Genomic DNA, 26,408 nt, shown 5'->3' with positions numbered 1-26,408 from the left:
CGGGGAAACTAAGCAAGAGTAGATACAAATGATAAACATTCCCATAGAGTAGGCACTCGAGCCCAACTGCAACTATGTATGACGGACTAGAGGCCGCGTAATCAGGGTTGTAGCAGAGAATGCTTCATGAGATTTCGGATCAAATAACTACTATATATTATATTTTTGCAATATTGCAGACACTGGTTTAGAATGGTTTATGATTTAGTTGCATTGCAGCACTCCAATAAGTGGAAAGTACCTCAGAGTGTGAATGGTCTTGAGTCTTTGACGACATTTTACCTAGTAGTACATATCAGTGGTATGGATCAATAACCCTTATCAAGCGCAAGCTTGTCAAGTCAAGTTTATTTGTGTGTCTGTAGGTCTGATGCTTGGGGTATTGTACCAAACCGAACCGTACCGCTTGGTAGAAGCTTTATTACTAGCTTGTATGCTGGAATGAACGGAATTGAAACCTCTTTCCGGGGAGTTGAAAGCAAAGCGTCTTAGTAGAACACAAACTTCAATACTCTGGTACAGAGAAGATAAAGCTGTAGTACACCATGAGGTTATTAAAAAAAAAAAAAATATATATATATATATATATATATATATATATATATATATATATATATATATATAGTTGTTTGGTGTTCTAGAGAGCTGTAAGTGGAACTTTACAATGTGCATATCCCCAATCTGAGATGATTTTTCCGTGCATCTTCGCACTTGGCTCACTTGCTTATTAGCAGCTACACTGTGATAGTTGCTGAACAAAGAAAAATAAATGGGCAGGGAGTCCAGCACTTGGATGCGTAGTGTGTACGGACTGTATGTATGTGCAGACATTCACAGGCCAGAGGCTGATGACAGTGTGATCATGGAAAGGACGGGCTGTGTTTTTGCTGTTGTGGAGGTAGTTGAAGAGGAGCTTGTAGGACAACAACATCAGGATGGCTGACAAACTTCCTGAGCCTGCAGAAGGATGGATCTCAGATCAGGACCACGATTGGACCAAAATCACTACAGGATTCCCCATGATTGACCAGCCCGATTCGTTTCAGCTCAGGCTTAAACATCTAGCACACTATGACACAAATGAGTCACCGTGTCCTCCTGCTCAGTCTTGTGTGAAACGAATACGATTTTTAAATAGGAAATGCAGTATAATCATTGCCGTTAGTATGGAGATGAAATGATCACTAGTAAGCAGCCATTTAATACTATATTCCAACTATATCACCATCACTGACCATAATGCATTTTTAGCACCATGAGTGAGCATGGCTCAGGGATTTCACAATTTAAAACGCAGTTAGTCAAGAATTGGCTATTTATGAATGTTTCATTCTGTATTAATAAATACTAAAAAAAAAAAAAAAAAAAACACAACGCTGCACTCTGTGAACAACACTTAAACGGATTCATGTTAATTTTCAAAACCATACAATCCCATAATCCTAATGGACACTCAAATACCAGTACAGCTGCTCATTTTGTATTCAAATATCACGCTCTTGATGAGTTTATACTCCGATGGCATGCAATCAGCTTTGTGCTACTTTCGGCAGGTTACATGTCAAAATTATTCATGTCCACTGAATGCTTCTGCAAACACTTTTTGAACAAGTTTGTTCCCGACCATCTGATTTATTCATGCCATGATACAATATACTCAACACAATTGGCACTAGAAGTGTTTTATCAAGCTTAACTGATAGTGGAATTATTCACCAAAACCCAACACGCCTCTAAAGACACTGCAGTTGTGATGACCAAGGTTTTTTGACTTAACTGCTTCAGTTCTTATGTTTGTGATTCATACTGTTTAATGCTGTAATGAGCATTTAGAATGGGTTCCAAATTGAGATATTTCTGTTCTTTAATTGTTTTTCATATATATCGGAAATGTATAAATTATGCTCAAAAACCTTTACAGGCTATATACAAAAATTCTTAAGTGGAATTTAATACTTTTTAATACCAACGCGACTTTTAGCTGCAACTATGACAACCTTTCTGTGTTATGGGTTATGAATAAAGTTACAGATTACTGCCATTTTGCCAATATTATCGCTACTATTACAGATGATCAACAGTAGGCTGAATCATTAAAATAATCAACAATCCATGAAAATATTTATTATTTACTGACAGTGTTGGGACTAATGGCCTTAGAAATAATGTCGATAATAGATTTCCAGTAACGGATAATCTACTCAATTACTATGTTAATTGTTGAACGCCGTTACTGTTCTAACAGTGAAATGTGGCTTATGTTGCTTGGGATGCGTCGACGTGCTTTCGCCTGTATATTTGGTTAGCTCTCTTTCAATTGAAAATACATTTAGTAAATTGATTAGTGGCCAGATTATCTGCCCTCGCATGTCTCTGGAATTCGGAACCAAATATCCGAAAGTCACACCGTCATTCTCTAAATACTGAACTTGTATGTCTATCTGTTTTTTTCTCTGAACACGTATTGAGACTTTGACAACATCTAATAGTTGTTGGCATCCACAGGATTGCATTAATGCCGCACATTACAACATACTGTAGTTCACAGGTCCCGCTCGCACATATAATTTATATAATAAATGAAATTGTGTGATTATTAGGGAATAGGCCAGCACTTAATACAAATGGGGAAAGGTTTTAAAGTTGCATAGAAGTTCAAAAATGTAATACCTCTTCAGATGGCATTTACTACTTTTTAATGGTGTTATATTTTACAAATTTCATTTACTACCTTTTAATACCTTTTACAACCCCGCGGATACCCAGTTTTAAATCGTGCCTGTACAACAAATCTTAGATTTGTTCACATTTTATGTGGGTTAAAATATACGATAAGTATACAGTTGTGAATCTCATATATCTCATATATGCCATAATAGTCTGGCGCAGTATGTCAGAAATATGTCTAAAATTAAAAGTTCTTGCCAAATTTGATTTGATTCTTTTTTTTGAATGTTTAGGCGTTAAAAACAGCCTGAAATTTTGGAGTTCACTTTTTCCTGCCCCTCAACCATTATGACATCTCAAAATGGACATCTCCATGTTGAATATGCTAGATAATGACCCCTCTATGATACACACAATCATAAATTTGGTGTCTAAACTTATTTTGTTAGTATAAATAATGTCATGGTATGTATTAAAATGATAATGGAGTGGCTGCCATATTGGGTGTCAGATCAGTATTCATGTCTTGCGTCATCTGTGGTCAGGTTGGGAATGTAGCAAAGCTTTTGAGAAATGCTGATATGATGAAACCTTATGTCAATGATGCAAAGACAGATACAAATTTGGTGAAGTAGAGCTTGTACAAACGCTTGAATGTGCCAGATAGGGCAAATCTACCGAATGCCAGAAAACAATAGTAAAAAAAAAACATCTTAAAAGACTAAGAGGTACTATGTCACGCTATCAACAAACAAGTGGCCAACATAGAGAAGCCAGAACGAGTTACAAGCCTCCCCTAAGGCAAAGGTGTGCGTGTTTTCTTTATGTAACTTTTAACCAGGTGAAACTACTGGGTTGCATAAATTTTGTAAAAAATCCACAATTGAAATATGATCATACCAGGACATTCCTCATAATTAAAAACATAGGTTTAGCCATAACGTTTGTGATTGTGTGTAACTTCCAAGGGTCACTGTATTGCACTGGAGCAGGCCAATGCAATGATTGCTGAAATGATAACCTAATATGGGGCTGAGGGGTGGGAAAATTTTAATTTCAATATTTCTGGCAATTTGTAACACCAACTGAGCCCCCAAAACAAAGAATATCAATTTTGGCAGCAGAAATGACCAATATGACATACCACACCAGACTATAACATAAAAACGAGTGTTGAATGTTTTCTAAGATGTGTTATGGCGACACTTATAGGACCCAAGCCAACTATGTCGACATGAGGCAGCAGCATCCAGTGGATTAACTAAATGGTTTGGATTCATAAAGGAAATAAACTTTTGCAACTGACTAAAAGCTGCAATCTTTCTGCAGGCTGATTTCAGGTTTTGACGTACAGAACATAGCAAAAGCGAGAAATTGTTGGTACATTTGTTGTGAGTCGGCTGTGCAACTCCTAGCCTTAAGTGTGGTAAACTCAGTTCTTCAATTACATCTTCTGAATGTTTTAAAAGTGCCCTCACATTAGTCATCAGGGAATCTGACTGACTGTGGAAGTTTTCCACCATTAAAACATACTTTTGCATGTCTGTGACTACCACAGGATCAGTTCTGTGTATGAACTCAAGTGTCGCGGTTGATCAAGATTTAAACACTTCAATCCGTGCACCTCAATTTAAAGAAACCTGTTGGGTACACATTCTATGTCTCACCATCTGTATGGCTCACATTTTTGATAATTGTCATCAATTATATATTGAACTACAGATTGAATATTATAATATTCAAGCAAACAGATGGTTCAAAAGGCTCTAAAAACTGATCAGTGGATGTGTGTAGACCAACAATAGTTCGTAGAGCCTCAGACCCTTCGATGTGTAAACACACCATTGGACGGAGTTGCACTGATACGGAGCAGCTGGAATGGGACTGGAATTAAATGACCTGAGATTCCAGATAACTGGTACACAATCATATCCCACATGGCACACACATACGCACACACACAAAACTAAGTCACATGGACGCAAAAATGCATGCATGCGCACGTTCACACACACACACACACACACACACACACACACACACACACACACACACACACACACACACACACACACACACACACGTTCACACACACACACACACACACACACACACACACACACACACACACACACGTTCACACACACACACACACACACACACACACACACACACACACACACACACACACACACACACACACACACACACACAAAGTAGAACCCACGTAAGTAACACAAAGCACTATGTAAACAGAAGGCTATGAAATGACATGGTTAGTCTGCCCAACAGCGTGGTGTGTTTTTATGAGAGAAGAGAGCAGTCTTATGGTGGTCTAAATTCCTTTGTAAAATGTTTCAATGTGTGTATTAACAGCTATAGTTCCACAGTGGTCTCATGGCGGCTCCACTGATTCAGTCCATGTGACAGTCTGCATGTTTAACAGTCCTCGGAGCAGGACTTCCTCTTGTCCTTGGTCATGGCCTTTAGACGCTGGTGATTGATGCAAGGCAGGCGTTGGGCTTTTGGAGTTTTTCCGGTTGGCTGCCAGTTGGTTCAGGGATGGCACGGAATGAGAAAGGTGGACCGGTGCTATTTGTAATCCCAAGGTGGCCGGGGCTCAGAGCCAAATTCTGCCGTCGATTACTCTCCACTATAGATGAGGTGTTCGATGCAAGGCTCTCCCTTGTTCTGCAACAGAAACAATGTGAGAACGTAAGCAAGTACAATGGCAAAGTCAAATCACCTTGGACACGTACAGCAAAAACATGTAACGTCATTAAAAAAAAACACACATCAACACAAATTCTTCCGTTTTTTTACTGTTGAATTGAGGATAACAGAACCCAAAACAAACTTAGGATACGGGAGTAACAATAATTACAATATAAATGAAAGTTGTTCTGTCTGATATTTTTGTTTTTTGATTCTTGATGACATTACTGTCCTTGCTGGCTGCCATTTCTTACAGTAATTACATTACAAAGAGAGGATATTGACATCTGAAAACGCTTTGCTTGTTTGTTATATCACAGCCTCCTACTTTGTGAGCATTATTTTCAGTTTTAGTGATTCAAGAAAATTGGTACCGACTGTTGGGGCAAGCTCAAATGAGTCTGGGCATTTGAAACCATTCAGATTGACATTGTCTTGCTCGTCTTTTCAGACAATGCTTGAGAACAATCCATGACACCATCCTATCTCAGCTTTCCAACAGGGGAAGTGCGGTATGAATTTTGCAGGGTGCCCAAACTTGCAGATGCCATTATTTGGTTATTTTGAAAGTGTAAATGATGGAAATATTTTTTTACACATTATAGGTGCCGTATTTTTTGCACCATAAGGCGCTTGGGGTATAAGGCGTAGACTCAATTGAGGGGTCTATTTTGTATTTAATCCACACATAGGTGCACTGCATTATAGGGCCCATACATGCCATGACTTATGGTAAACAAAGAAAAAAGTCACGGGAGCAAGACGGCGAGTTTGGTTTCGCTTTATTCTACTGTTTAACCATGCACTCTACTGTACTCACATTATTGTTAATCGATATTCATACGCAAATCCGCCCAAGTCCTCATTTTCTGTATCAAAATTAAACAGTTGGGCAAGTTCGCCATTAAACATGCCAAGTTCCCTCTCGTCATTGTCACGTTGTTGCTCTTCTGCAATGATCCTGGCTTTCCAGAAAGCTCTAATTATGTCTCGTAAGCATGTCTCTTTGTCTATGCCATTTAAGAGGGTCCTAGTGTTGTTTTCTTGGCACAAAGGATAGTATTTATTTATCGATGGCGGCGGAGGTACGTACTCAATGTGTTTTGTGCAGTCCTCTGATTGGTTTACCGCCCAGATCTACGTAAAACATAATGTTATCTGATTGGTTCATCGGGGCTACATATTACTCCTGTATATTATGTCTCTGTGTTGCGGAAGCCACACAAAACAAGTTTACAGGTTTGCAAAAACGGTAATATTTATTTATCAATGTCGGCGGATGTACTACATACTCTACGTGTTTTTTTGCCCCCATCTACATAAAACATAATGTCCTCTGATTGGTTCATCAGGTCTTGATAATACGCCTGTATAATACGGAAGCCACATAAAACAACTTTACAGATTTTGAAATTTGGTCCACACAAAAGGCGCACCTTATTAAAAGGCGCACCATGTTTTTTGAAAAAATTAGTTAATCTGTAATTGGGTGCCTTTTGGACATTTGCTTTTCTTTCCTTGGCTTCTACATGCACATAAACACAAATTTATACCTGGGGTACACAAATACTTACCTTGGCGAGTTGAATCCACTGTCAACAGTAACTGAGCTGGAGTCCATGCTGTCTAGTCTGACAGAATGCACCGACTGCTGGTTCTGGCTGGGTTCTGGAAGGTTCTCCTTAGCACCAGGGAAAGTAAGGGTTCTTTCAAACCTTCTTTGTAGATCCCTCTCCTTCTCTCTCTCCAACAACCACTGCATGGTGCCTGCTCCACCACCTCCCTTTCCAACAACTCCTCCACCAGTTTTGCCATCCTCTCCTCTACTTTTAGTTCCTCCCTCCTCAAGTTCGTCATCATCTGAAACATTGTAATAGTCAAAGGAGGCCTCTGCAGCACTGGTTGTGGGTTCGCTCCCCTGTATGGGAGCAGAGGGAGTCGCAACCAGAGGTTTGGGAGCATCAAAGGCCTCCTGGGAATCAAGTGCATCGCAGGATGAAGACAGAGTGGAGGAGGCAAGAACAGGGGTTTTCCTCAAGGAGCTGTATCCTGGTAAAGGAAGGCTCGGAGGTGGTTTGAAGAGTGTATCTTTACTAAAAATCTCCTTACGTTTTTCTTGACCACAGGAGGCACTGTGGGGAGGTCGCGCGTTCAAAACAGGAAGATCTGGCACTGAGAGAGGTATTGGAGGCAGGCTGCCACCTTTAGGTCCCACTTTTGAGAAGTCTTCCTTCACTTCTGGTATTTGTCTTTCTGTTTGCCTGTCAGTGCAGCCCAATTTCAACCCATCTTGGCTACTTTTGCCAAGAGTTCCCAGTGGGCTTGGGGCTGTGAGTATAGCCTCAGAAGATCCGGAGCACTGGAAGTAGCCATCTGGAGGGATAGAGTTGTGCTGTGTTTTAGGAGAGTATGCTGGCAGACTGTCCCGACTCTTACATTTCTCTAAACTCCGGCCACCATCTAACACGAGTGACTCCCCAGGCAGCTTAGTCGAGGGAGCAGTGGCGTGAGGGTAGTGGCATGAGCTCTGGTTGGCTCGTAAGGTTCCATCATCAGTATAGTAACGGCTTCGATCGTCGTAGTAACCGGGTGGTCCAATTAAACCAGTTCCAAGAGGTCCTTTTGAATTTTCCATGGATCTGGAGCGTTCCTTGGCTTTATCGCTGCGTTCATTTCTAGACTTCCTTTCCTGCGTGTGTGAGTGCGAACGGTGGACTTTGGAGTGGTGGGCCGACGGGCCATGGCTCGGCTCAGGGAAAGGCATTTCTGTCCGTCGTTTAGCGAGCTCTCCGGACACATCCCATTCTGGAGTGACAGGTAGGTGGGAGGAGTCAAGGATGTTAGGGTTGCTATGTGCCAAATGAAGACGCGTCCGCTGTCGCTCCATAGCCAAGGCATGTTCCCTCGGTGACCGAGCCAGTGACGATGAGTAAGCTCTGTAGTCCCTGTCGGTTAGTTCCAAATGAGAACTCTCGCTCTGCTCACCTCGAGACACCCTTGTCTTACTATGTGAGCGGCTAAGTTTGGTCTGAGACTGCTTCCTATGCCTTCCACCACTTCTTCTGCTTCTTGAACTGTGATTGGCTGATGACGCTTTGCTCCTCTGTGCACGCTCCTCTTCAAGACGTTTCATGACTGCTGTGTGCCGAGCAAGGTTTTCTACTGTGAGATCGGGGTTAATTCTGCGGATAATCTCTATTTCTATATGACGCGGGAGCTGGCTGGGTGCCTCTTCATCACGGAGGGGCCACTCCTCAGGGGGGAACTGTGCAGAGAAGGTGGCTAGCTGCTTGGTCTTGTCCTTCTTAAAGCTGAGACGGAAGAGCTTCAAACCGAACTTACGACTTGCTGTACCACTTCCCGGTTGCTTCTCGAGCTCACCGGTCCCTCCTCCGCCTCCTCCACGCTGCTTTGTGAGCGTGTCCGTCTTGAAGGGGAACCCGAGGGTACTGCGGCTTTTTTCTGTGTTGCCTGCCGCTGGCTGAGGAGGTGACTGGGGAGAGTGCGGCGATGAATATGCCTCCCGGTGGTCTTTGGGGGATCTGAGCTGCAAAGTTGTATGGTGACTGGGGGGGTCGTCTCCACGATAGGTGTTATTATAAAAGGTATCCACAACTGCGCCACCCCCACCCCCACTGTGGTTCTGGTTGGATTTTGGATGACTTCGTTCTCGCACACCGCCCGATGTGGATGCGGTGATGGTGCCAGAGAGAGGGGAGGTGCACTGTGTCTGCTGATTCTGCTGCTGATTCTGCTGTTGTTGCTGTTGGTGCCGCTCAGCAGATCGCTCATCTAAGTGGTACCACTTGGAGCTGGTTCGGATTAGGCTTGGAGTGATGAAGTAAGTTTGAGGAGTTACAATAAAATATCCGTCAGGTGTTGGGTAGATCTTGCGTTCACGGACCAACATGTTGAGTGTGTGGTGCAGGACCTCCTCTGTTGGTGTAGGAACACCTGAGAAAAGTAACAAACAATAATTAGTTGGACAAGGGGCAATTCACACAAATTCAATTAAAAAGCTGTTTTTGTTGTACTATTCTTGCATGGTCTCCTTGGTTTGTACAACAGAAATATACAGAAGTATCAAAGAATACAAAATTTACAGAGAACCATTGTGGTGGCAGCGTCATACTTTTGGGTATTTCTTTACCTGGAGTGGGGGCTTTTGTCAAGGGGAAGGGACTTATGAACAGTTCCAATTTCAAGTCATGGTTAGTGCATAACCCTCAGGTTGCTGCTAGAAAGCAAATAAAAAAACAAATCAACAAATAAATAAATAAATAAATAAATAAAAAAGCCTGCTAGAATAGCTGACTTGTTTGGGGTTAATCAGTCAAATTAAATGGTGGCAGGTTTGTGCTGATTCCCATTTAATATGAGTTTGAATCTGTGTTTAATCCTGGAAAAAAAGACATCCTCTGAACAACCACTACCTCAGTTGAATATTTTCCTTACTCTTGAAAATATTTCTTTGTTTTACGCAGTCGGGCCATTCAGGTTGTAGGTCATATCAATTGTGGATTTTTTTTGCTGATTAATCTTTTGTCTCATTTTTTTACATTACAAAAACCTGGCATTTGAACAAGGGTGTATGGGAATTTTTACAGTGGTGTGTGAGGCCTTTTGGTCTAAAACGTGTTATTTATGTAATACTTACTTGAATAACTTTGAATGTTACGTCAGGCCCGTTCTCAGCTCCTCGTTTGTGTATATGCCACCTTAGCATACCGTATCGTTTAGCCTGTTGTTGCTGGTTCATGTCTGTTTTTGGTGTTGGAAATTTGCCCCAAAAGTGCGACTTATACTCCGGTGCGGCTTATATATGGGGTTTTTTTTCACTTTATTGTGCATTTTATGGCTGGTGCGACTTATACTCCCGAGCGACTTATACTCCAAAAATTACGGTAATCATTTATAGGTCTTAATGCTCCTCCAAATCCCTGTCTCCCTATAACTTCTTTATCTCGCTGACTATCTTCTCTCTCTTCCTTTATCAGTCTGGTGGTATTACTGACACTTACATCACAGCAGCCACTTGGCCCAGGCAGTATGATGCAACTTGATGCACACAGATAAGCTGCTGCAGTGCGTATGCATTCATGCAACTACAAGGTACACGCCCACACACACGCAACAACTTTTCATCATTTTGCATTCTCTGCAAAAATAAGACAATTGCACACATCCCACTCTTAGTTTAGCGGCTAACTGAGATGAAATTATGTCTACCCGTAATAATACTCATTTGCATAGTAAACATAATAAAGTTAGATTTCTAGACTGGTTTCTTGTCTGAATATGCTAAAGGTCAAAGCTACCGTTTACTACCTGTACTTGAACTGAATACCGAATTAAGGCATCAGCAAATGTCACAAATTATCATAAACTAATCTAATTCAGTACTTGTATTTTACAAGTGTCAGCAGTACAATCAATAATTACATTAATGGTAATTATCACGAGTGCATGTCAGAAATGTGAAATCATCACTCAGGTTGAAGAAATGACAAAAACACTCATCAATCCAATGGCAATTGCCAGACAGACAGCTGTGTGTGTGTGTGTGTGTGTGTGTGTGTGTGTGTGTGTGTGTGTGCGTGTGCGTGCGTGCGTGCTTGTGTGCGTGCGTGCGTGCGTGCGTGCGCATGTGTCTTTTTTACATTGCCTTTCATTGCATCATGCAAATGCAGTTGCTTTGGTAACATGATGCAAGTTCACTTAAGAAGGAACCCCAGCGCTGACTGACATAAACTCAGACTGTGTTTGTGTGCACGTGTGCTTGAGACTGCCTGTGTATATTTGTGTTTGACTATTATTATGCTTGGATTTCAGTTACAACCTCTATAATTGCATAAAACATGAATAAGAGTATAATGAACAAAATGGTTGCTTAGACTAGATTCACACTTCATGATTCAAATGACGGCGGCTCGGTGGGGCACTGGGTAGCACGTCCGCCTCACAGTTAGGAGGGTGCGGGTTTGATTCCACCTCCGGCCCTTCCTGTCTGGAGTTTGCATGTTCTCCCCGTGTTCGCGTGGGTTTTCTCCGGTTTCTTCCCACATCCCACATCATCTCTGTGTTCCCTGTGATTGGTTGGTAACCGGTTCAGGGTGTCCCCCACCTGCTGCCCGATGACGACTGGGATAGGCTCCAGCGCGCCTGCGACCCCCGTGGGGACAAAGCGGTTCAGAAAATGGATGGATGATTCAAATAACAGTGTGATAAAATAAAATTTTCTGGTTTCCAAGTGGTTGGATAAATGCCATGGCAGCATATAAGAGAAAAACAACAGCAAAAATCTGATATTCTCATTTCATAATAATTACATTTACTGTGCATTTACATTTACATTGCCTATCCAGAAGATAACTTTTTATTTAATGCCAACATGGTCCGTACTATTATTACAGTTTCATATTGTTTTTTCATTTGGTTTTTTTTCCTGCAGAGGTTTGGGTTGCAACCTTGGATTGGGAGAATCTAGTGATCCACAATACGAAGCTAATCAGAGTTATGTTAAAAAAAAAAAAAAAGAGAGAGAGAGAGAAAAGGGAAAGGACAGATTTTCTGTTGATAGCAGTTTTAAAATAGTCCTAAGACTTTTGAAAGTAATAAAAACAGTGGCTATTTAAAAAGAAATGGTGGTCATTTTCATCGAAAAACATCATTTACTGTCAGACAGTCAATCATTTGGCTATTTTTCAATTGATAAAAGAGATAGGAGTTGGGATTTGAAAAGTTCTTTAACTTCTTCTAACTCCTTTTCAAGCTGTCCTAACTATTGTTAAGTTATTTACGACTTGTTTGGGACATCTTGTTATTGTACTGTTTTCTTTTTCCTTTTATATTCTACTGATATCTTTTACTGTTTTTAAGCTTGAAATAAAATGGATCAATCAATCAATCAATCAATCAATCAATCAATCAATCAATCAATCAATCAATCAATCAATCAATCAATCAATCAATGTGGTTTTAAAGAAAATAGATAAAGAGAAATGACATAAAAAAATATATATTTTGAGAAAATGAGAAGAAAAAAAGACACAGACACTATTACCAAAACTTGTAATGGGCACCAAAACAGACTTCCACACTTTTTGGTACCTTTTGAGTATGAACAACAATAGCACAATATATTAGTGGTCTACAACCAGCGGTCCACGGCCGATTTGGTACTGGGTCATGGAGAGATGGATAAAACAAAAATGATACATTATGATTAATATGATACAATCTGATTTATTTATGAATGGTGACTATACAACGGCACCGCACTCCGCTCCACCCTACCCCACCACCCCAGTGATTGCCTCCCAAAGGCCACAATATAGTACATAGTGCTGGGTGATTACATGACAGAAATCGTGATATTACGGGGAACAGCTGTGAGCCTATTTACGCCATCAGACATGGCGATAATGTGCATGACAGCAGCCAAACAGTTGACCTTTTTGGTCAAAGATGAAGCTATTTTCCCTTGTGTGGCAGTATCTCCAAAGTGATGTGGAGTAAATAGAGCCATTGTGCATGTTATGTCCTTAATAACAGGGACAATTGCAATCATTTGAACAAAGTACCATCCAAATGATGATGTGGAAAGCATCAAAATGCAAACGAGGTTTGCACAGCCTACCCACGTAGCATTAGCGATACATCCATGACTAAAATGTTGTGCAGACACCAGACCAAGTCAAGTTGACTTGAACACACGGCAGTCCAGTGATTGCAAAGGGAAAATTATCATTATACACTGCTCAAAAAAATTAAAGGAACAGTTTTTTATCAGGGTATGGCATGAATTCAATTACACTTTTCTGATAAGGTTTTGGTCAGGCACGTGGCAGAGGGGGTTGTTAATCACTTTCAGCTGCATTGGTGTTGGTGGAATTAACAACAGGTACACTAGAGGGGCAACAACGAGATGGTCGATTGGCATTTGCCATAGAACACCAGAATTGGCAAGTCCGCCACTGGCGTCCTGTGCTTTTCACAGATGAGAGCAGGTTTACCCTGCGCACCTGTGATAGACATGAAAGGGTCTGGAAAAGCCAAGGAGAGCGCTATGCTGCCTGCAACATCATTCAGCATGACCGGTTCGGTGGTGGGTCAGTGATGGTCTGGGGAGGCATTTCCATGGAGGGACGAACAGACCTCTACAGGCTAGAGAACGGCAGTCTGACTGCCATTAGGTATCGGGATGAAATCCTTGCACCCATGGCCAGACCCTACGCTGGTGCAGTAGGTCCTGGGTTCCTCCTGATCCATGACATTCCTGGCCTCATGTGGCAAGAGTATGCAGACAGTATCTGGAGGATGAAGGAATTGACACAATTGAATGGCCCTCACGATCACCTGATCTAAACCCGATAGAACACCTTTGGGACATAATGTTTCGGTCCATCAGATCCCGCCAGGTTGCTCGTTAGACTTTGCAGGAGCTCACTGATGCCCTTAGACAGATCTGGGAGGACATCCCACAAGACACCATCCGTCGTCTCATTAGGAGCATGCCGCGACGTTGTCAAGCATACAAGCATGTGGGGGCTACACAAGATTTTGAAAAGAGTTTTGAATTCCAGAAATTGAATTTGGACAAAATGGATGAGCCTGCCACATCATTTTTTCACTTTGATTTTTGGGGTGTCTATATACTGAGCCCTCTGTAGGCTGAAAACTTTTATTTCCATCAAAAGATGTGGCATCCTTCTGTTCCTGAGACATTAAACTGTCCATATCAGTATAGATATCCAACTTTTTTTTTTTCACCACTGAAATCTGATGTGTTTTCAAAGTGTTCCTTTAATTTTTTTGAGCAGTGTACTTGGAGTGAAATAGAACACAGAATATGGTCTGTGACAGATTACAAGAGTGAGTATTCCTGCTCTTTGGATTTACTGACAGGTGAAACTTTTGCAGTGGAAGAATGACTTTTTTTCAAGTCTTGATTATAATAACTCACAAGAAGAATTTCAAATGGCACAGGATTGAATGGGGTTGGGTGGGTGGTTTAGGTGCCTTGCTAAAGGGTATCACAACATCAGCCATGAATCAGGGTTAGGGGTGGGTTGTTTAGGTGTCTTGCTAAAGGGTATCACAACATCAGACATGAATCGGGATACAGACAAGCATCTTATTTTCATTTTCCATGTTCTTGTTTCTTTGTTCTCAGTGTCCTTCCGGTTTCAAAGCCCAAGTCCTTACAAATGAATTACGCACTCCTAACCCTGTCATAATTTTTTTCAAATGTGTGTTTTTAATTGTTCCAAATCTTTGTGACGAACCATTCTCAGAGTGCCACTTTGTGGAATTGTGCCTTTCGAATACTATACTGATATGTAAAGGAAATAACACCTAATTGCAAGTTTATTACTTTACGAAGGTAAGCTTTTGGTATTAGTGAAGAAAACGTCTGCCTTATGTAAAGTGTTACCTGGAAAACATGTCTGCAGGTGTTCCGTTAGGGCCTCCTGAGTGACCGGCTTATGTGCAGAGTTCATAGCAGAGATAGCCAATACCAGTACTTCTCCCAGAGGGATGAACTGGGATTGGCTGATAGGGGACATACTGATGGGTGACACATCACCTGTGAAGAAACAAGTCATAATAATTAACAGGAAATTATCAGCTACGGCATAACCATTTACACAAACCGCACGACCAAACACTTGTTCTCAAGGTATTCTGGCATTTGTTTGATCCTTATTTCAAAATAGATAGATACAAAGGAGGACTTGTTACACTCAATGTTCAAGTCCAAGTCAGCAATTTATGTCAGTTATTCAGTGCATTAATACGTACTTTGAATTAAAATGAAAAACTTTATTAGACGAGCATCTTTCTAACTTGGTGAAACTGAATCAACGAATGAGCAATTGTTTTCTTTACATGTAGAAAGAACCGTTTTCATTTTTTAAATACACTTTGGCGTATAACATTTAAGTTTATTTTCTTGTCCAGGGGAAGGGGCCAAAAATGGGGACTCAACCTTCCAAAATGATCAAGCGGCAACGGTTGTCGAATGAATATTTAACACAATGTGGTGGACAACATTCAATTATAACAAACATGTCCAAAGTCCGGCCCGTGGGCCAGATCCGGCCCCTGGTCAGATTTCGTATGGCCCGCAGCTTCAGTCTTATGTATTATTTATGGCCTGCCTGCACTGTCGAACTGAATTAAAAAAATAAAATAAAATCATGAAACTTGAAACTGTAACTCCTCCTATTACCAAAAGGTGGCAGAACCACCCCTCGCCACTCATTTCTGCCATGGTGACTGCAAAGAAAATGAGGAAAGTTGACATTGAGGGCCGTCGCTTTCAAGAGAAATGGGAATTACTTCTTCACTGAAAATCAAGGCAATTGTGTTTGACTAATTTGTAAAGAGACTGTTGCCTTGTTTAAGGATTTCAACCTAATTTGACACTATCAGACTAAACATACGACAAGCTAACAGGGAGTGACCGGGCTGATAAAGTGAAGCAGCTCCAAGCTGAACTGGCATCACAACAGCGATTTTTCACGCGGGGCTGTGAGTCATAAGTAAATCAAAAGTAAATGTTACTTAATATTAAATATTACAAAGTGGCCATATTTATACTGTCGATGTTATGAACCTGTAGACGTGACACAAACTATTACTTTATGAAAGATATTGTAAATGACAAGAGCAAAATTCACTTGTTTTAAGTTTTAATAATAACAGACAATTTTGCATTACTTATAACTCCTGTTTAAAATGTTCATAAGTTGTTCAGCTCAGTAGCCTAGTGGTAGTGTCCGCCCTGAAACTGGAAGGTTGTGTGTTCAAACCCTGCCCGGGTCATACCAAAGACTATAAAAATGGGACCCATTGCCTCCCTGCTTGGCACTCAGCATTAAGGGTTGGAAATGGGAGGGTTAGATCACCAAATGATTCCCGAGCACGGCACTGCTGCTGCTCACTGCTCCCCTCTCCCCCAGGGGATGGATCAAAATCACATGGGGATGGGTTAAAAGCAGAGGACAAATTTCACCACACCCAGATGTGTGTGTGTGTGTGTGTGTGTGTGTGTGTGTGTGTGTGTGTGTGTGTGTGTGTGTGTGACAATGATCATTGGGACTTTTAACTTTAAAATCATTTTAAACTCATGTAAATTTAAGGTATTTCATACAGTTTGTTCATTGTTATCTGACTCTTCAGATATGAATGAAAGGCAGAATTTGTGTTTTTACAGTTGTTCACATCTGCCTGAGTGGCTTATGTTTAGTTATTTTGTCATTTGAAAAATAAAGACAATTGTGACAGTAAAATTTTTTTATAACAGTGTGTATTTGCATGACATTTTTGTAGTTACAAAATGTCTGAAAAAACGATTGGCCCCCGGGCCCCTTCACTTTATCAAATGTGGCCCTCCTTGCAAAAAATCTGGACACCCTTGAATTACAACTACTACTGCTGTTACACTACAACACGTTTTTATTTATTTTATTTTTTATTTGTATAGCCCTAAATCACAAACTGATTTGTGATTTAGGGCTACAAGGATTATTCTTATTTTTGTGTAATTTCTACCTTTTTTTGGGTAATTCAAATAAAAATCACGTAAAAATGTCGAATCGGACTACTAAGAAAACAAACAAACACGGCGTTGAGCGGTAATTACCTCCTGGTTTCCTATAGTACGATGATACTATAGTATACTATACTATAGTATATGAGCATGAGCTCCCATCATGCTCGAAAATCATGATAGTGTGATAGTGACATTACTAACGGAGGTATGTAAACAAACAAGAGTGTGGAATTGGTGGGCACATTTTTCGTTTAGGGATGTTTGCACCCTTGACGTGACATGGCAGTACATCTCTTAGACATAAACATTAAACCTGAACTGCCCAACTTGTCAGTGTCTTGTTGGGGTGCATCTGTTTGAGTTGGATGGAGCGGTTGGTCGGTCAACAGAAAATTGTCACTTTAGTATTACGGGGGAATTTTTGTCAATGTTTTCCAACATTCTTTGTGTTGAATCACTCGCCATTGAAAGTCTACTGGCATGGAAATGTATACATTTATCAAACGTGTACCACGCTTAGCTGCTAACAGAGACGAGCAGCGGTACATTCAGAGAGTACTATACTTTAAGTAGCAGGACTTTGGCTGTGTACTGTCGGATTTTAAAGCACAACTGCATAGAGGCTGCCACTGATCAACACCCCTCAGCTACCATAAAGTGACAGCTGCCATGGGCTATCTTTCAATTTCCCATAAGCAGGATAGATCATAACTTAAATAGTTCTTACTGATTCCCTTTTCTTAAAAAAACACCAGCGCTGTTCTTTCATATGCAACAATTTTTGGGTGGTCTTGTTTGTTACTGTAATTTGATGCTGGTATTTTCCCTCCAGTGTAATAAGAGAAACAAGACCTCATTTAGACCTGAACGAATACAGTGTCTTGGATAAAACAATAACAAGGGGGAAGAAGGTCGAATTGTTGAATAAGTACCGTAACTTTTGGACTATAAGTCGCAGTTTTTGTCATAGTTTGGGTGGGGGGGGGCAACTTATACTCAGGAGCGACTTGTGATTTTTTTCAAAAATTTTCAAAATTCAAAAATCCGCGATGGAGTGAAACCGCGAAAAACAAACTGCGATGTAGCAAGGGATTACTGTCATTTGAACTGCAAGTGACGTCACCCGTACCGCGCAGGGGTTGTTTACATAAAAGACAAAGGATTTGATCACGGGATGACAAAGATGACGAAGGGCCCCACGTACTACCATCATCATTAACGGCTTTGTTTGTAAGTGACACGGAGGACAAAGAGTTTGAAGGATTTAATGATTTGGAGTGACACAGAAGGTTTGAAAAACTATTATGGCTTTTACGCACGCCCGGTCCTTCTCGACGGGAGCTCTCTTTCACTTTCGTGGATGAAAGTCGGGGGCCGGCGCTCGACCGGGTGGCTGTCCGGGGACAGTGGATGGGGCTCGGACATGGCTTTTACGCACGCCCGGTCATAATCTAAGGAGCTTTCTTTCACCTCCGTGGATGGAAGTCGGGGGCCGGCGCTCGGCCGGGTGGCTGTCCGGGGACGGTAGATGGGGCTCGGACATGGCTTTTACGCACACCCGGTTCTATTTATGGAGCTCTCTTCCACCCTCGTGGCTGGAAGTTCAGTAGTTGTTGGCTCGTTGAACTCTTGTTTTGTTAAATAAAGTGCCGTTTACCAAACCCACGTCTTTCCTGGTACTTTGTTAACGCTACAACATAGTTATATACTAGATCGCTGCAGCCCACGCGGGCAGTTGTTGACATGAAGAACGAGGAATTTGATCGATGGATTTAATGATTTGGAGTGACACAGATGGTTTGATAATGTTGTTGTAATATGATAGTTATTTGAAATATACTTTATATATTGTTATATGGGTCTGTGGAATAATTAGAAATGCAATTTACGAGTCCGATGTCAGCGGCGCGGCGCATATGCGGCGGATACGCAGCATTGTTTACATAAAGGATGAATGATGGATTTAATGAATTGGAGTGACACAGATGGTTTTATAAACGTGTTATTTATGTAATAGTTATTACAATAACTCTGAATGTTACGTCAGGCCCGTTCTCAGCTCTTCGTCTGTGTTTATGTCACGTTAGCATACCTATCGTTTAGCCTGTTGTTGCTCGTTCATGTCTGTTGGATTTATACTATATATACCGTTATATGGGTCTGTGGTATAATTAGAAATGCAATTTGCAATGGGTCCAACGTCAGCATATGCGGCACATACGCAGCATTGTTTACATAAAGCACGATCGATAGATTTAATGAATTGGAGCGACACATATGGTTTGATAATATTGTTACTTTATGATAGTTATTTAAAATATACTTTATATATCGTTATATGGGTCTGTGGAATAATTAGAAATGCAAATCACGACGAATCCGAGGGCGAGCGTACTCTGCATTGTTTACCTAATAGATGTTCAATGGATTTAATGATATGGAGTGACAGATGGTTTGATAATGTTGTTGTAATATGATAGTTATTCGAAATATACTTTATATATCGTTATATGGATCTGTGGTATTAGAAATGCAAACAAACAAATAGTCCGATGTCAGCGTATGCGGCGCATACGCGTACGCAGCATTGTTTACATAAAGCACATCGATGGATTTAATGAATTGGAGTGACACAGATGGTTTGATAAACGTGTTATTTATGTAATACTTATATGAATAACTCTGAATGTTACGTCAGGCCCATTCTCAGCTCCTCGTTTGTGTATGTGTTACGTTAGCATACCGTATCGTTTAGCCTGTTGTTGCTGGTTCATGTCTGTTTTCGGTGTTGGATTTTGACAAATACATTTGCCCCAAAAGTGCGACTTATACTCCGGAGCGATTTATATATGTCTTTTTTTCACTTTATTGTGCATATTATGGCTGGTGCGACTTATACTCCGGAGCAACTTTTAGTCTGAAAATTACGGTATTCAGTTTTCACCTGATGAGAACATTATCCTCATATTTGCAGCTATTCATTAAGGAATGTTACTTACTAATGTCCTTACACCTTTAAATCTTGCCCGTTATGCCCCGGCATCGTTACACAGTCCCGGTGCGATGTTCATATTCAGCCCATCATCAAAATCTAAGCTAATATTAATTGTCATGGACAAGGAGAGGGAAGCGAGTGTCAAACGACACAGGCTATGCGTGGATAAAATAGATTCAATAAAAACCCATCAACTTTCATTGCACAGCTTTCTATGTTGCTTTCTACCAGTTTTGAATACCATTTGCTATCTCAAAAAATTACCTTACCCATAAAAACATCACGTTACTCTGAGATCTGCAAGTCGCTAATAACATTAGCAGTTAACAAGATGAAGCGAGGTGTTGATATGCTCCCATCATGCTCGAAAATCATGATAGTGTGATAGTGACATTACTAACGGAGGTATGTAAACAAACAAGAGTGTGGAATTGGTGGGCACATTTTTCGTTTAGGGATGTTTGCACCCTTGACGTGACATGGCAGTACATCTCTTAGACATAAACATTAAACCTGAACTGCCCAACTTCTCAGTGTCTTGTTGGGGTGCATCTGTTTGAGTTGGATGGAGCGGTTGGTCGGTCAACAGAAAATTGTCACTTTAGTATTACGGGGGAATTTTACCAATGGAATGTCATCAGAATGATACCACGTATCGATATACGTAGCTACTTCTGTCTCTTTACTTGATTAAAGAAAAACAAAAAGCAAATTTATAAAAACGTATCAAGACAAAGATTCAGTCAAGATCAGGGACTGCTGGGCACTGCATTTGCACTAGCCAATACAACTGAAATGTCTCGGAGAAGAAAGAAACTAACAACACAATGGCAGTTGACAGAAACATTGTGAGACCTGCAGATGCCTCCAAACAACTGCTTGTGACATCACTAACTGTCTCAGGAGGCCAGGACTGAAAGCATAACTACTGTTTGCAAAACACTCGATAGACCAAAGGGCAGAGGCAACTCTAAATTGGAGGCAAGGTCAGGATGGAATTTACCAAAAAGTGCAAAGATACACCAACAATTCAGGCAGAAAGTTTTAAGGACTGCGAGCTATTAAAGGATGAAAGGAAGGGTAACCGAGTTTACTGTCTGAGGGCCAGAATTTGACTAGTCTATTTCGGGGGTGGACGCTCAAATAAAAATTAAATAATAATTATATTTTGGCATAACATTTTTATGTCATTGTTATTATATTGATTTCCATTATATTACAAAACGCAATGAATTTTTAGCCTTCTTTAAACAAATATTTTCTCTTTGCTATGCATTGTACTTTCCGCGCTGTCCCTGTGTGATCTTAGTCCAAACTAGACATCAAGCTAAACTTTTAATTGATGATGCAGGACATTAACAGAGAGAAACTTAAAAACAGCGACAAAATGAGTAAAATGAAAATAGAGACAAAATAAATGTTAGTCATTTAATATCAAACTCTTTCAAGGCAAATACAAAACACAAAACAAAATTGTTGCATTTGTAGGAGTTAAACAAGCATAGACTTGATGTGATCGAGGGAGCACACTATGGAATCCAGTCACGGGCCAGATTGGACGGTTCGGTGGGCCGGATTCAGCTGCGGGCCACCCGTTGATGATCGAGATGAGAATGTACTGTAATTATTTCATTCTTTGGTATATTTGTATTGTATGTAGCATGTCAATTAAGAAACCCAGGAATTGTTTTTAAGACAAAAGTGTGGTTTACATAAAAAATATTTGTCATTCTTAGCAGTGCATGGTGCATGTTAAAAGTCTAGCCCTTGAGGGGTATGGATAAACAGTTTTGCACTCATATCAAATCTTCCAAATCCTGCAGCAGGTAGTAAAGATGACGTCACAATGCAATCAACTTGCCATCAAAATACTTCTACTGTTATCTGGTTTTCCATTGCTGCATTTCACCATCACAATTATTGCACCTCTCTGCAAACGCCCCCCTCTCCAAAAAATTGACAGCCCATTTTATTGCAAGCACAGTGTTCCATTGACCACCTATGCTCCCAAACGTCAGACGTCTGGTCAACCAACAGTTGTTTAACAAGTTGTGTTATATATGATTTCCCTGGGTGTTTCTTTGATCAACATTTCGTTATCTCATCCAGTCATGTCATAAAAAGCACAGATACAGAAGAGCCGTTTTGTAGCAGCTGTTAGCGTGCGCTTTCTCCATTTTTACTACGACAGGGGAAAAAAAAAACAGTCCGAGAGCAAGAAGGAAACAGGGGTTGCCAGGAAAAGGAGTATTTGATAGAAAATAACACAAGATGTCAGGTGAAAACTGTGTAGTAAACATGAGAAAAATTCTGTGAGACAAAGCGAGAATCAAGAAAGATAAAAGCAGGATGGGGGAGCAATGATCGCCCATGTCTCTCAATGCAGTGGTAGTAAACAATCAGCCCGGCCTCCTTTGTCCACACCACTAAACCACACCCCCTCCTTTTGTCATGCGCTCCCTCCCTCCACCGCTCTCCCTCTCTCTCCATTCATTTACATCATTACCCAGCTTGAAATTTGCCCTGCTCCCTCCAACACACCATGTAATACATATCTGTCTAGGCATGGTCTACCCTATCCTGTCACTCTTCTTTCTCCATCTTTCTCCCTCTGCACAGCTGTGATGCTGCGCTCTGCTCACAATGCTACATAGCCGCTTCTGCTAACATGCTAACGAATAAAGAGTGCTACGCAAAGATATACACATACAGACAAGGGCAGCAGGCAGATTCATACCTTCGTTAATAGTGTTCCACTCTACGTCAAAAATAGACTCCAATTGAAAAGCAGTTTCTTCTGATAGCACACCTTTCTCTCACAAACATGCCTCTCTCTGGCACGCACGCACGTACACACCGTACTCCTCCCCCCCGCCCCTAGCAAACACACATACAAGCTTGTTACGTCCTCCACTGTTCTCACAGGCGCGCGCACACACACTCGCTCTCCTGGTCCCCTCCCCTCTTTTCCCACACACACAAATGAACATTCAGTCAAGGGCTACCCACAATCCTCTGCACCAAACAAAGACAAGGGGGTGTGACCAATCACATACTGGCCTCACTCTGCATCTGAGTCCCTCCTCCCACTCCCCCCACCACCACCATCCCCCCTTCTCTCACTGTGAAATGCTCACTGACATACAAGCTTGTGGGCGGGCTGCTGAGAAGGTTGCCATGACAATGCATCCCAAGTTGCTCTTTCTTGCCATCACTCATATGTTCACACACTCAGTCAACACGCACATTCAGTATTTTCCCTTTTTAGACCTCTGAAGCATGTGCTCTGATGCAGTGTGAGAAATAAAAAACAGTAGAAGCCAGTGGTGCAGTACTGCAGCTGGGTTCTGTTGTGACCCAATTTGAGTACTATGACTACTGGATGTAGGACACGCATATAAATCCACAGAATTTTTACAAGGCTTTGAAATAGTTGCATAATAAATGGTTAATTTATAAATATTGACGACTTTATTCCTCTCTGTTGATACTGGTCCACTACTTGGCAAACAACACTGGACTCTTTTGGACTGTGTCCGAATGTGCACACTATTCCTATATATATTAAGGGGTTACGCCATGGGGCACGATGAGTAACTGGTTAGCATTTCCGCCTCACAATTCGGAGTGTGTGGGTTCGATTCCAACTCCGGCCCTCCCTGTGTGGAATTTGCATGTTAAAGTTAAAGTCCTAATGATCATCGTCAGACACACATCTGGGTGTGGTAAATTTTGTCCTCTGCATTTAACCCATCCCCATGTGATTTTGATCCATCCCCTGGGGGAGAGGGGAGCAGTGAGCAGCAGCGGTGCCGCGCTCGGGAATCATTTGGTGATCTAACCCCCCAATTCCAACCCTTAATGCTGAGTGCCAAGCAGGGAGGCAATGGGTTCCATTTTTATAGTCTTTGGTATGACCCGGCCGGGGTTTGAACCCACAACCTTCCAGTCTCAGGGCAGACACTCTACTACTAGGCCACTGAGTAGTGCAACTAGGCAACTGAGCTGTTCTCCCCGTGCCTGCGTGGGTTTCCTCCCACATCCCAAAAATCATGCTTGGTAGGCCGATTGAGCACTCCAAATTGCCCATAGGTGTGAGTGCGTGTGCAGATAGCTGTTTGTCTCTGTGTGCCCTGCGATTGGCTCGCAAGCAGTTCAGGGTTTCCCCCGCCTACTGCCCGCTGGGATAGGCTCCAGCATGCCGGAGACCCTGTGGGGACTAGCAGGACAGATAATGGATGGATGGGTTTGTAGGGGTCCAAATGTTGAGGGAGCATAAATGTAGGGCACTCATAATTACCCACAATGCATTTGTGGTGATTATCAATTGTTAAAAAGTTGAATATAGACCAGAATGCATTGTGAGTGGGAAAACATGAACATGGCCAATTATCAAAGCAGTAATTAATTAATTACTTAATTAAGATAGATAGATAGATAGATAGATAGATAGATAGATAGATAGATAGATAGATAGATAGATAGATAGATAGATAGATAGATAGATAGATAGATAGATAGATAGATAGATAGATAGATAGATAGATAGATAGATAGATAGATAGATTAAACTCCCTGTTAGCAAAACACATACGTAACATAGCAGTTGGTTTAAGGTCCATGTGTTTATATGTATTAATATAGTTTACCTGTACTAAAGAGAGGCTGGACTCTCTTCCACTCTGGAGTTGCCCACAGTGAGAGGCGTCGAGCAGGTGTTGGCATACTTATTGCCCCCCGGCTGGGCGCCTGCAAATTGGGGTTCACCCCGGTGAGCGAGAGGGTAGCCTCCCTCCGCCTTCGGGTGGGGGGACGGGTCCTGACTGTTGTTTGTGTCTATGCACCGAACTGCAGCTCAGAGTACCCACCCTTTTTGGAGTCCCTGGAGGAAGTGCTGGAGAGCGCTCCTTCTGGGGACTCCATCGTTCTACTGGGTGACTTCAATCCTTACGTAGGCAATGACAGTGAGACCTGAAAGGGAGTGATTGGGATGTTCTATTGTTGGACTTCTGTGCTCAACTCCGATTGTCAATAATAAACACCATGTTCAAACATAAGTGTATCCATGCGTGCACTTGGCACCAGGACACCCTAGGCCGCAGTTCGTTGATCGACTTTGTAGTCGTGTCATCGGATTTGCGGCAGCATGTTTTGGACACTCGGGTGAAGAGAGGGGCGGAGCTGTCAACTGATCACCACCTGGTGATGGATTGGCTCCGATGGTGGGGGAAGATGCCGGTCCGACCTGGCAGGCCCAAACGCTCTGTGAGGGTCTGCTGGGAACGTCTGGCAGAATCCCCTGTCAGGAAGAGCTTCAACTCCCACCTCCGGCAGAGCTTTTCCCACATCCTGGGGGAGGCGATGACATTGAGTCCGAGTGGACCATGTTCCGCGGCTCCATTGTTGAGGCAGCCGACCTGTGGCCTTAAGGTTGTTGGTGCCTGTCGTGGCGGCAATCCCTGAACCCGCTGGTGGACTAAGGGATGCCGTTAACCTGAAGAAGGAGTCTTATCGGGCCGTTTTGGCCTGCGGGACTCCAGGTGCAGCACCTGTCAGCGGATGGCCAAGCGGTACGCGGCTTCGGCGGTTGCTGAGGCAAAAACCCGGGCGTGGGAGGAGTTGGGCGAGGCCATGGGGAATGACTTCTAGACGGCTTAGAGGAAATTCTGGTCCACCATCCGGCGTCTCAGAAGGGGGAAGCAGTGCACGGTCAACACTGTTTACAGTGGAGATGGTGTGCTGCTGACCTCGACCCGGGACGTCGTGAGTCGGTGGGGGGAATACTTCGAAGACCTCCTCAATTCCACCGACACGCCTTCCATTGTGGAAGCAGGGTCTGGAGACTCTGAGCCGGACTCTCCAATCTCGGAGGTCGAAGTCACTGAGGTAGTTAAAAAACTCCTCGGTGGCAGGGCCCCGGGGGTGGATGAGATCCACCCGGAGTTCTTAAAGGCTCTGGATGTTGTGGGGCTGTCTACAGCATTGCGTGGACATTGGGGACGGTGCCTCTGAATTGGCATGACTGGGGTGGTGGTTCCCCTCTTTAAGAAGGGGGACCGGAGGGTGTGTTCCAATTACAGGGGAATCACACTCCTCAGCCTCCCTGGTAAGGTCTATTCAGGGGTGCTGGAGAGGAGGATCCGTCCGGATGTCGAACCTCGGCTTCAGGAGGAGCAGTGTGGCTTTCGTCCTGGCCGTGGAACAGTGGACCAGCTCTACACCCTCGGCAGGATCCTCGAGGATGCATGGGAGTTCGCCCAACCAGTCCACATGTGTTTTGTGGACTTGGAGAAGGCGTTCGACCGTGTCCTTCGGGAGGTTCTGTGGAGGGTGTTTCAGGAGTACGGGGTGCCGAGCCAACTGATAAGGGCGGTTCGGTCCCTGTATCACCGATGCCAGAGTTTGGTCCGCATTTCCGGCAGTAAGTCGGATTCGTTCCCAGTGAGGGTTGGACTCCGCCGAGGCTGCTCT

At 42.4% G+C, this 26,408-nt stretch overlaps 1 protein-coding gene across 11 annotated transcripts in view; it reads right to left on the bottom strand.

The window, feature by feature from the left end:
• Positions 1 to 3,700: 3,700 nt before the first annotated feature.
• The window catches only part of LOC147061268 (storkhead-box protein 2-like), a 47,744-nt gene continuing 25,036 nt past the window's right edge, over positions 3,701 to 26,408 (bottom strand). For 8 of the 11 annotated variants that reach the window (XM_085906503.1, XM_085906504.1, XM_085906508.1 and 5 more), the window contains 3 exons: positions 14,819 to 14,971; positions 6,957 to 9,336; positions 3,701 to 5,358 (listed from right to left, as the gene is read on the bottom strand). In XM_085906503.1, the coding sequence (XP_085762629.1) occupies positions 5,154 to 5,358; positions 6,957 to 9,336; positions 14,819 to 14,971 (2,738 nt within the window). In that variant the 3' untranslated portion in view covers positions 3,701 to 5,153. Of the gene's footprint in view, positions 5,359 to 6,956; positions 9,337 to 9,532; positions 9,620 to 14,818; positions 14,972 to 22,674; positions 22,962 to 24,586 lie in introns of those variants that run through there. The other 3 variants (XM_085906509.1, XM_085906511.1, XM_085906514.1) reach the window with 3 other exon arrangements.

Source organism: Syngnathus leptorhynchus, chromosome 2, assembly GCF_054491065.1.
Source record: "Syngnathus leptorhynchus isolate UIUO chromosome 2, UIUO_Slep, whole genome shotgun sequence".
Lineage (NCBI taxonomy): Eukaryota > Metazoa > Chordata > Actinopteri > Syngnathiformes > Syngnathidae > Syngnathus > Syngnathus leptorhynchus.
This window is presented reverse-complemented; position numbering and strand designations above follow the sequence as displayed.